The sequence below is a fragment of the Saccopteryx leptura genome, chromosome 3, assembly GCF_036850995.1.
Source record: "Saccopteryx leptura isolate mSacLep1 chromosome 3, mSacLep1_pri_phased_curated, whole genome shotgun sequence".
NCBI lineage: Eukaryota > Metazoa > Chordata > Mammalia > Chiroptera > Emballonuridae > Saccopteryx > Saccopteryx leptura.
The window spans coordinates 161,103,640-161,116,388 of record NC_089505.1 but is presented as its reverse complement, the minus strand read 5'-3'; the positions used below and the strand labels follow the sequence as shown (position 1 = coordinate 161,116,388).

Here is a 12,749-nt window from a genome sequence, read left to right as displayed (position 1 = left end):
TGTTTTGGTTGCTGTCACTGCAGAAAATCCCGCTTCACACAAATAGGATGTCGGAAATGGCAACAGGGCTTTTAGTGCTTTTGTGGTGATCTTGGGGTGTTCTGCCATGACTTTAATCCAGAACACCGGCAGAGTTGTAGTCTCGAACATATTTTTAAGGCTGCCGTCATTTGTGATCTCCAGTAGTTGATCCTCTTCTTGCATTGTCAACCTGGTTTGTTGACAAATGGATCGCGGATCCATTCCTTGGCAATTCGTGGGTCTTTTGTGGTTGGGAAATAGCGTTCAAACTCATTTAAAAGCAAATACAAGTGATCGTGTACCAGCTGGGACAATGAAGGCTTGGGCTCAGTCTCTTCCAAAATTCCCGTGAATATTTGAAACATGTAAAATATACCCCTGTACACACGTTGTCCCCACAAATCCAGTTTGGCTTTAAATGCAGCTACTTTATCTGCCAACTTGAAGACAGTTGCCATTTTCCCCTGAAGTGACCGATTGAGTTCATTGAGGAGGTTAAATATGTCACACAAGTAAGCAAGTTTTGCGACCCATTCCTCGTCACTGAAATGTGCTGCTAGCGGTGATTTTTTTTCTGAGAGAAATATCTGCAGAGGCTCTCATAATTCAAACACTCTGGCCAGGGACCTCCCTCCAGATAACCATCTTATTTCTGTGTATAAGAGAAGGTGTCTGTGCTCCACATTCATTTCCTCACAAAGCTTCTCGAACAGGCATGAGTGAAGGGTGTGTGCTTTGATGTGGTTAATAACTTTTACGACATCATTCAATATGCTGTTAAGTTCCGGTGGTATATTTGGGCTAGCCAGCATTTCCCTGTGAATGACACAATGCGTAGACTTGCATTCAGGTGCAACCTCCTTAATCTGAGTAGTTAAACAAGATATCCTTCCGGTCATGGCAGCAGCTCCATCTGTGCATATGCCGACACAAAAAGACCATTTCAATTATCCTGATATATAGTCATCCAGCGATTTAAATAGTTCTGGGGCTGTGGTTTTGGTTGGCAATGATAGTGCACATAACATATCCTCATGCACATCCTCTTGATAAAGATAACGCGCGCAAACAAGTAGCATTGCCTTGTTGTCAATATCTGTATTTCATCAACCTGGAGAGCATACCACGGTGATTTATTAATCCTTTCCAACAATTGTGATTCAGTGTCCTCTGCTATTTCCTCAATGTGCCGTGTGACAGTGGTAGCCGAAAGAGGCATCTGTGCTATCTTTTTAACCGCGGCCTCTCCTAGAAGTTCACGACAAATGTCTTTACTGGCTGGAAGGATTAATTCTTCACCAATGGTGAATGGCTTCTTAGCCTTAGCAATATGATTAGCCACCAAGTAAGATGCTCTCAGTGCACTTGCATTTATTGATGTAGTGGCCACCAGTAATTGTTTCTGTCCTTCTTGTTCATGCTTTTTTCTTTCGAAATACTCAGAAGGCTTGTCTTTTAAAGTAGGGTGCTTGGTCTCCAAGTGGCAAAGCAGTTTTGAAGGCTTCATTGCCTCATTACTTAGCTGGTCGCCACATATTATGCAGAGCGGCCTCGGTTCTCGAGAATCACCAGTTGCGATAAATCCATACTTCAAGTAGGACTCCTGGTACTGCCTATTAAATGAAGCCTTCTTTTTCTTCAATGTTGTAGGTTCTTCTGCTGTCTCCTCACTGGCCCTTTTCCACTTTGCAAAAAAACTTTCAATGGAATTTTGTTTTTCTCTCATTTTGCTAATTTATGGGTTTAATTTTAGCAGCAACGTATCACGTGACCGAGACAAGCATCAGGAGTGAGTCTTAGACGAATGTAACAGAGGGGATCTGGTCATTTTTTAAAAATAAAACATCATTCAGACTTAAATTTAATTAAAATGGAAATAATGTAAGTTATTTATTCTTTCTTGCGGACCAGTACCAAATGGCTCACAGACTGGTACTGGTCCGCGGTCCAGGGGTTGGGGACCACTGCTATAATCTTCCAGGCTACATGATGTGGTTTCCCATCCCCTATTCCCTTCTTTGACCTTGTCTTCTTACTGATCTTTTATTCTGTTCCAACTGCATTAACTCTTCATGGTTTTTTTAACACACAAGACACATTCTTGCCTCAGGAGCTTTGCACATGGTCCTTTCTTGGAATGCTCTTTCCTCTGCTTGGAATGTTCTTTCTTCAGATGTTCATATAACTTATTCCTTCCTTCAAATCTTACTCTACTGTCACATTCTCGGTCACATCTTCCCTTACAATTACACTTAAAAAATTCAACAAAATTTCCACAACACTTTATTTCTCCCTTTCTTACTTAATTTTGTGTCCTTCACATTTACCACCACTTAAGTTACTATATATTTTACATATTTTTTTAATTACGCATCATCACTAGAATGCCAGCTCTATGAAGGCAGGTATATTTAGTGCACTCTTCAACTCCCAACCCCTAGAACTATGCATGGCACATAGTAGACAGACATCATAGAATACATGGATAATGAGTATGATAAAATACAATTATTAAATTATTTTGAAGTATTTTATCTCATAAAATACTCTGAAATTTATAAATCTTAAGAAACTTTCAAAAATCAGAATGATTAAACATATCTCTTTTTTTTCTGTTCTCTTCTAGGGAAAACCAGGTCCAAAAGGTCATATGGGTGAACCAGGACCAGAAGGCTTAAAGGTAAAGCAACTGACTTTTTATTACCAGTTATAAAGTATAATTTTCAAAAAGATAAAATTATTAGTTTTATAAAAATGTAAAATGAACACATATCAAAGATTTCAGTCAACTCTTAATTAATGAGAGAACCAATGATACGTTAAAGTTTGTTCTAATAGCAGTTGAGAAACTATACATTATAATTACTACAACATTTTTCAAGTCAGGCCAGCCGGTTACAAATGCTCATCAGCTATATATCATTAGTGACTACAGTGTTGTTCAGTGCAGTTTACATTTTACTACTCTATATTGCAATGTAAGTATTCATTTCTAGATAGCAATTGATGGTTTATTCTTTCATTTTTGTGTAAAAAAACAAACAAAGAACATACATTCTTGTCAGATTAACTATGTGTAGTACCCTGAACTTGATCTTTTACCTTTCATTAATCTGTCTATGCCTTTGTTCATGCAATTTCTCACCACCAAAAATGGCCCTTTGTCATCACCAGCATAAATATTACCTATTCTTCAGGGCCCAACTCAAATGTAGATTCATAATTTATTATTTAAAATCATTAACATTTGGATTTTCAAAAGGCAGTATGGTCTTCCCTGACCAGGTGGTGGCTCAGTGGATTGAGTGTTGGACTGGGATGCAGAGGATCCAGGTTCGAAACCCCGAGGTTGCTGGCTTGAGCATGGGCTCACCAGGTTGAGCGCAGGTCACTGACTTGAGTGTCAGATCATAGACATGACCAGGTGAACACTAGCTTGAGCCTAATGGTCACTGGCTTGAAGCCCAAGGTTGGTGGCTTTAGTCCAAGATTGCTGGCTTCAGCAAGGGGTCACTTGGTCTGCTGTAGCCCCCTGGTCAAGGCACATATGAGAAAGGAATCAATGAACAACTAAGGAGCCTCAATGAAGAATTGATGCTTTTCATCTCTCTCCCTTCCTATCTGACTGTCCCTATCTCTCCCTCTCTCTGTCTCTGTCACACACACACACACACACACACACACACACACACACACACACAAAAGAAAGGTAGTATGGTCTTTATGATGTATTTTACCTTGCATGCCCACAGGTTTGGGACAGCAGACCATAATTAGATACATGAATATTTCTGTGGTGAAATGTAAGGATGTTCAGGTTGATGAAAATAATCCAAGATTAGCCTCACTTAGGTCAGCTAAAGCATTGCTGCCAAATAAATCCAGGTTAGGAAATGTTTGCCACCAAATTAGTTTTGAAAAACTTTGTGTTTTCAGAGTTTGGGGCACTGTGAATTATGGTTATGAACATAACATTAGCCCTCCAGTGAAGCCAGCTCTAGCTGCACCACCCCACAGCGTACGTGCTCTGTGATCTCCTTGACTTCTGACCCGTGGCATGTACCCTGTTCTGCTTGGCGTTGTGAGATACCTAATTTCCTGATGCAAATAGAGCATTCCTGTGGGCATGGGCTTTATTTGGATTCCTCTTAAATTCTTCCACAGTGCCTACCATCTTTGCAGAGTACACCTCTATCACTATTTTTTTTATTTTATTTATAAAAGTGTTTTAAAAGTGATTGAAAGTCCTGGTCCCAGCCAGATAACTAAGTTGCTTAGAATGTTGTCCTGACATGCCCAGGTTGTGGGTTTGATCCCCAGTCAGGGCACATACAAGAATCAACCAATGATGGCATAAATAAATGGGACAACGGGTCGATGTTTTCCTCTCTATCTTTCTCACTGTCTCCCTTCCTCTCTCTCTAAAAACTAGGGGGCGGGAACTAAGACCATGTTCCATAAAAAGCTGTCTAGTGAACTGTCAACATGGTTTTGAATAATGGAGATTTCCTTTGCTTTTGTCTAGGGTATAACTATATAACATTAAAAATGAAAACATAAGAACTGTTATGAATAATCTTGTTTGAAAAATAATTATTTTTGCAACTTTATATTCTTTATTAATAGGGAGAAGTAGGAGATCAAGGAAACATTGGAAAGATTGGTGAAACAGTAAGTTTATTTTATGCTCTGTTATATTTCAATCATCTGTAAGCATTTTTAGGACTTAAGCTAACCATGATCAGTACTTAAAAAATTCAGAATACAAAATTCTTATCCAAAACAAATTTAAACTCACTTGTGATGTGACAAGTAAAACCTACTCTACAAGAGAGAAATGAGGGGAAACACGGATACTAATATTTTACTCCAAATGTATTATATATTTGTGATCTAGGGAGCATTCTTTATTCTAATATTTAGTCTTTAATTTTAGTTCCGATTTTACTTCAATCTAAATTTGACTTTAACATTTTTTCATTATTAAAAAGATACAAGTTATCAAACCATAAAAATACTTTAATAGTTTGAAGATTCTTTTCTTTAGATTTGAAACATAGAGTAAACCAAAAGGTAATGAATTAGAATGTATGTTATAATTTCTTTCCTAAAAATATTTTGACTTTTAAAATTCACATTATTGCAGAAATAGGAGGCTTCTTGTTGTATTTAAATCAGATCTGTTACAAGTAATTTTATGTTCTACAATGAGTAAAGTCAGCTGAAGTGTTTAATAAATGAATGTATGTAACATGTATAGTGTTATGTTAAATTAAATTAATGCAATTGAATTTATTTACATAGTGTGTTGGGTTATCACAAAGCAAGTGGTATGATTTAATAGATTAAATGAGCATATTCAGTTCCCTATAACCTATATCATGAATAAATATAAATTTTTAAAAAGGTGTTTTATAAGTTTAATTAATTAAATAATGATATTTTCTTATAGTAAAACAGCAGCACACTTCTGATAGACTTAGTTGTCATTATTAATAAAAATAGGGAGAAGATACATTTACTCTTAAAAGATTATTGCCACACCAATAAATTCTGATTAACCTAAGGTGAACTTTTTTGTTCTTGTTTTTACTAAGAAGGGATTATTTATATCAATTAGATTATTCAAGGCTTCTCAACAAATATTGTAGCTCATATTTCTCTAAGGCCACTCAAAAAATTAAATTTTGTCATTTTTGAGTGACAGATTGCTTAAGAGATAGACATATCTAAACTAGAATTAAAAGCTAAAGTTAAAATATCAAAGAAGAGCATCTTTTCTTAAAATAACAACTATAATAATTCTACGTGTTATTAACTTAATAGTGTTGCTCTAGTTTCACAGAGTATAAGAATCCATTGTCAGTGCTGTCCAAAGAGGAACTAGACTGTCCATGCAGGCAATGGATTTATGTGATTGGAGGGAAATTAACATTTATTTATCATTTGCTATTTGCCAGGAATAATGCCAAGTGATGTTTTGTATTATGGCATTTCACTTCATTCCCAAATTGAAAAGACAGATTTTGTTATTCTAGTTTTTGAAGCACACTATTATTAACCTGTTCAAAGTTATATGACTAATAAATTGCAGAACTGAGATATAAACCTAGATCTCCAAACTCAAAATCCAAAGCATTACACCACACTGGGGTATTTTCCAACATTATTGAGGTATATTTGACAAATTTGTAAGATATTTAAAGTGTAGGTGATGATTTGATACATGTATACATTATGAAATGACCCTGTGCCTCAAGTCAGTTAACATAATTGGAGATATTTTAATGTTAGTTGAATAGGTACTTGGCCTGGATGTTGTAGAGACAACCTTTCCAAGTTTGAGATTCCATCTTTCTCATTAAGAATAGGAGGTAACCTCCAATTTGGCCGATTAACTCTCTGCCGATCTTACTCTCTCCTCTCCTTGAACTACACTACCCATAAGTGTTACATCTCCCATTATCTTTTCTCTCTTCTTCCTTTCTCTCTATGAGGGTTGCACTCCAAAACCCTTAACTCTCTCTCTCTCTCTCTCTCTCTCTCTCTCTCCTTTCTTTTTTCTTCTTTTAGTGGTTCCCTCTTTTTTTCTCTCTCTCTCTTTCTTTTCTCCCTCTATATTAGTTTCTTCCTTTCTCCTTTACATCTCCTCTCATTCAAACCTCAATAACAAACAAATTATCTTATCTGGGACTCAAACTTATGTTTGTGGCATTTTGGGGGATTTTTACTTCACCTTTTTAACTCACTAGCAGTGCTCCCATCCCTGGCTCTCCATTTTATCTAGTTCTTGTTCCACTAAATACAATAGTAATTTTTTAATTTGTCCCCCCATTTTTCTGTTTTCCTCTTATTCCTCTCATCATAACTCTTAGACAACCAACACCTAAAAGCAAATCATTTTATTCTTGGCCCAAATTTTTTCCTTATTTGCTTTTTGTGGGTCCATACCCCCTTTTTTTTTCTTTTTTTCTTTTTTTATTTTTTTGCCCCTTTATTACTTTTCCTCAATTCAGGCCCTCCATCACAGACATTGTTTGTTATAATTCACAGTTCACCACAAGATTTTCTCAAGAAAGAGGGGAGAGGAGAGGAGAGGAAAAAAGGAGGGGGGGAATAATTTCCTTTTTTGAAAATTTTTATTTTATTTTATTTTTCTTTATTTCATTATTAATTTTTTTTAAAAAAACAACACTTTTCGATTTTTTATTTTTTTATTTATTTTTTTAACTTTTTATTCTTTATTAAATCTCATTAAGACTATCAACAAAACCACCCTCAGATGCCATTAAGGAAGAGAAAATCAAATATCATGGATACAAAAGAAAGAGAGGTAACACAGATAAATGAGGAAAAATTTATGGAGAAAAAATTTAATATATTGGAAACCTTGGAGCTAAATGACAGAGAATTCAAGATAGAAATCCTAAAAATCCTCTGAGATATACAAAAAAACACAGAAAGGCAATTTAGGGAGCTCAGAAAACAACTCAATGAACACAAAGAATATATGTCCAAGGAAATTGAAACTATAAAAACAAATCAAACAGAGATGAAAAACTCAATTCATGAGCTGAAAAACAAAGTAACAAGCTTAGCTAATAGAACAGGTCAGATAGAAGAGAGGATTAGTGAAATAGAAGACAAGCAACTTGAGGCACAACAGAGAGAAGAAGAAAGAGATTCAAAAATAAAAAAAAATGAGATAGCCCTACAAGAATTATCTGACTCCATCAAAAAGAATAACATAAGAATAATAGGTATATCAGAGGGAGAAGAGAGAGAAAATGGAATGGAGAACATACTCAAACAAATAATAGATGAGAACTTCCCAAGCCTGTGGAAAGAACTAAAGCCTCAAGTTCAAGAAGCAAACAGAACTCTGAGTTTTCTTAACCCCAACAAACCTACTCCAAGGCATATCACAATGAAATTGACACAAACCAACAGCAAAGAAAAAATTCTCAAGGCAGCCAGGGAAAAGAAGAATACAACATATAAAGGAAGGCCCATTAGATTATCATCAGATTTCTCAGCAGAAACTCTACAAGCTAGAAGAGAGTGGACCCCAATATTTAAAGTCCTGAAAGAGAGGAACTTGTAGCCATGAATACTATACCCATCAAAGCTATCCTTCAAATATGAAGGAGAAATAAAAACATTCACAGATACAGAAAAGATGAGGGAATTTATCATCAGAAAACCCCCACTCCAGGAATTACTAAAGGGGGTTCTCCAATCAGATACAAAGAACAAAAAAAAACAGAGCCACAAGTAAAAGCTCCAAGAAGAACACAATAAAACCAAATTTAAACTGTGACAACAACAAAAAGAAAGAGGGGGAGAGGATGGAGATTAACAGTAGCAAAGGACGATGGAGTGCAAAAGTACTCACAAAATAGTTCACTACAATGAACAGGGTAGGGACCCTTTTCATTACTCAAAGGTAACCACCATTGAAAAAACCACCACAGAAGCACATGAGATAAAAAAGATAGCAACAGAGGAAAGATGTATGGAATACAACCAAATAAAAACAAAAGATAGAAAAACGAAAGAGAAGGATCAAACAAGACACAAAACTAACAGAAAGCAAGATATAAAATGGCAATAGGGAACTCACAAGTATCAATAATTACACTAAATGTAAACGGATTAAACTCACCAATAAAAAGGCACAGAGTACCAGAATGGATTAAAAAAGAAAATCCAACTATATGCTGCCTACAGGAAACTCATCTAAATAACAAGGATAAAAACAAATTCAAAGTGAAAGGCTGGAAAACAATACTCCAAGCAAATAACATCCAAAAAAAAGCAGGTGTAGCAATACTCATATCGGATAATGCTGACTACAAGACAGGAAAAGTACTCAGAGACAAAAATGGCCATTTCATAATGGCTAAGGGGACACTGAATCAAGAAGACATAACAATTCTTAATATATATGCACCAAACAAAGGAGCACCAAAATATATAAGACAGCTACTTATTGATCTTAAAACAAAAACTGACAAAAATACAATCATACTTGGAGACCTCAATACACCACTGACAGCTCTAGATTGGTCATCCAAACAGAGAATCAACAAAGACATAGTGGCCTTAAACAAAACACTAGAGCACCTGGATATGATAGACATCTACAGGACATTTCATCCCAAAGTGACTGAGTATACATTTTTCTCCAGTGTACATGGATCATTCTCAAGAATTGTCCATATGTTGAGCCACAAAAACAACATCAGCAAATTCAGAAAAATCGAAGTTGTACCAAGCATATTTTCTGATCATAAAGCCTTGAAACTAGAATTCAACTGCAAAAAAGAGGAAAAACCCACAAAAATGTGGAAACTAAACAACATACTTTTAAAAAATGAATGGGTCAAAGAAGAAATAAGTGCAGAGATATATACAGACTAATGAAAATGACAATACGACATATCAGAATCTATGGGATGCAGCAAAAGCAGTGATAAGAGGGAAGTTCATATCACTTCAGGCATATATGAACAAACAAGAGAGAGCCCAAGTGAACCACTTAACTTCCCACCTTAAGGAACTAGAAAAAGAAGAACAAAGACAACCCAAAACCAGCCGAAGAAAGGAGATAATAAAAATCAGAGCAGAAATAAATGAATTAGAGAACAGAAAAACTATAGAAAAAATTAATAGAACAAGGAGCTGGTTCTTTGAAAAGATCAACAAAATTGACAAACCCTTGGCAAGACTTACCAAGGAAAAAAGAGAAATAACTCATATAAACAAAACCCAAAATGAAAGAGGAGAAATCACCACGGACACCGTAGATATACAAAGAATTATTTTAGAATACTATGAAAAACTTTATGCCACTAAATTCAACAACCTAGAAGAAATGGATAAATTCCTAGAACAATACAACCTTCCTAGACTGAGTCAAGAAGAAGCAGAAAGCCTAAACAGACCTATCAGTAGAGAAGAAATAGAAAAAACCATCAAAAACCTCCCCAAAAATAAAAGTCCAGGCCCTGACGGCTATACCAGCGAATTTTATCAAACATTCAAAGAAGACTTGGTTCCTATTCTACTCAAAGTCTTCAAAAAAATTGAAGAAGAAGCAATACTTCCAAACACATTTTATGAGGCCAACATAACCCTCATACCAAAACCAGGCAAGGATGGCACAAAAAAAGAAAACTACAGACCAATATCTCTAATGAATACAGATGCTAAAATACTAAACAAAATACTAGCAAATCGAATACAACAACGTATTAAAAAAATAATACATCATGATCAAGTGGGATTCATCCCAGAATCTCAAGGATGGTTCAACATACGTAAAACGGTTAACGTAATACACCATATCAACAAAACAAAGAACAAAAACCACATGATCTTATCAATCGATGCAGAAAAGGCTTTTGATAAAATACAACACAATTTTATGTTTAAGACTCTCAACAAAATGGGTATAGAAGGAAAATATCTCAACATGATAAAGGCCATATATGATAAACCATCAGCTAACATCATATTAAATGGCACTAAACTGAAGGCTTTCCCCCTTAAATCAGGAACAAGACAGGGTTGTCCACTCTCTCCACTCTTATTTAATGTGGTGCTAGAGGTTCTAGCCATAGCAATCAGACAAGACAAAGAAATAAAAGGCATCCATATCAGAAAAGAAGAAGTAAAGGTATCACTTTTTGCAGATGATATGATCCTATACATCGAAAACCCCAAAGAATCCACAAAAAGACTACTAGAAACAATAAGCCAATACAGTAAGGTCGCAGGATACAAAATTAACATACAGAAATCAATAGCCTTTCTATATGCCAACAATGAAACAATTGAGAACGAACTCAAAAGAATAATCCCCTTCACGATTGCAACAAAAAAAAATAAAATACTTAGGAATAAACATAACAAGGAATGTAAAGGACTTATATAATGAAAACTATAAACCATTGTTAAGGGAAATCAAAAAAGATATAATGAGATGGAAGAATATACCTTGTTCTTGGCTAGGAAGAATAAATATAATCAAGATGGCTATATTACCCAAAGCAATATACAAATTTAATGCAATTCCCATCAAACTTCCAATGACTTTTTTTAAAGAAATAGAGCAAAAAATCATCAGATTTATATGGAACTATAAAAAACCCCGAATAGCCAAAGCAATCCTAAAGATAAAGAATGAAGCTGGGGGCATTACAATACCTGACTTCAAACTATATTATAGGGCTACGACAATCAAAACAGCATGGTATTGGCAGAAAAATAGACACTCAGACCAATGGAACAGAATAGAAAGTCCAGAAATAAAACCACATATATATAGTCAAATAATTTTTGATAAAGGGGCCAACAACACACAATGGAGAAAAGAAAGCCTCTTCAATAAAGGGTGCTGGGAAAACTGGAAAGCCACATGCAAAAGAATGAAAGTGGAGTACAGTCTCTCCCCCTGTACAAAAATTAACTCAAAATGGATCAAAGATCTAAACATAAGACCTGAAACAATTAAGTACATAGAAGAAGACATAGGTACTCAACTCATGGACCTGGGTTTTAAAGAGCATTTTATGAATTTGACTCCAAAGGCAAGAGAAGTGAAGGCAAAAATTATTGAATGGGACTACATCAGACTAAGAAGTTTTTGCTCAGCAAGAGAAACTGATAACAAAATAAACAGAAAGCCAACTAAATGGGAAATGATATTTTCAAACAACAGCTCAGATAAGGGCCTAATATCCAAAATATACAAAGAACTCATAAAACTCAACAACAAACAAACAAACAATCCAATAAAAAAATGGGAAGAGGATATGAACAGACACTTCTCCCAGGAAGAAATCCAAATGGCCAACAGATATATGAAAAGATGCTCATCTTCTTTAGCTATTAGAGAAATGCAAATCAAAACTGCAATGAGATACCACCTCACACCTGTTCGATTAGCTATTATTAGCAAGACAGGTAATAGCAAATGTTGGAGAGGCTGTGGAGAAAAAGGAACCCTCATTCACTGTTGGTGGGAATGTAAAGTAGTACAACCATTATGGAAGAAAGTATGGTGGTTCCTCAAAAAACTGAAAATAGAACTACCTTATGACCCAGCAATCCCTCTACTGGGTATATACCCCAAAAACTCAGAAACATTGAGACGTAAAGACACATGCAGCCCCATTTTCATTGCAGCATTGTTCACAGTGGCCAGGACATGGAAACAACCAAAAATCCCATCAATAGATGACTGGATAAAGAAGATGTGGCACATATACACTATGGAATACTACTCAGCCATAAGAAATGATGACATCGGATCATTTACAGCAAAATGGTGGGATCTTGATAACATGATACGAAGCGAAATAAGCAAATCAGAAAAAACCAGGAACTGCATTATTCCATACGTAGGTGGGACATAAAAGTGAAACTAAGAGACATTGATAAGAGTGTGGTGGTTATGGGGGGGGAGGGGGGAATGGAAGAGGGAAAGGGGGAGGGGGAGGGGCACAAAGAAAACAAGATAGAAGGTGACAGAGGACAATCTGACTTTGGGTGATGGGTATGCAACATAATTGAACGACAAGATAACCTGGACTTGTTATCTTTGAATATATGTATCCTGATTTATTGATGTCACCCCATTAAAAAAATAAAATTATAAAAAAAAAAAAGAGGTAAAGGCTTTTTAAAAGCATTAGTGATTATCTTAAGCTTATTAAAATATA

General features: G+C 35.5%; 1 protein-coding gene across 1 annotated transcript in view; it reads left to right on the top strand.

Moving 5' to 3' along the window:
- Positions 1 to 12,749, top strand: part of COL24A1 (collagen type XXIV alpha 1 chain) — a 383,490-nt gene that overhangs the window by 189,947 nt on the left and 180,794 nt on the right. The window contains exons 24-25 of the mRNA XM_066372218.1: positions 2,648 to 2,701; positions 4,648 to 4,692. Of these exons, the coding sequence (XP_066228315.1) occupies positions 2,648 to 2,701; positions 4,648 to 4,692 (99 nt within the window). The remainder of the gene's footprint in view (positions 1 to 2,647; positions 2,702 to 4,647; positions 4,693 to 12,749) is intronic.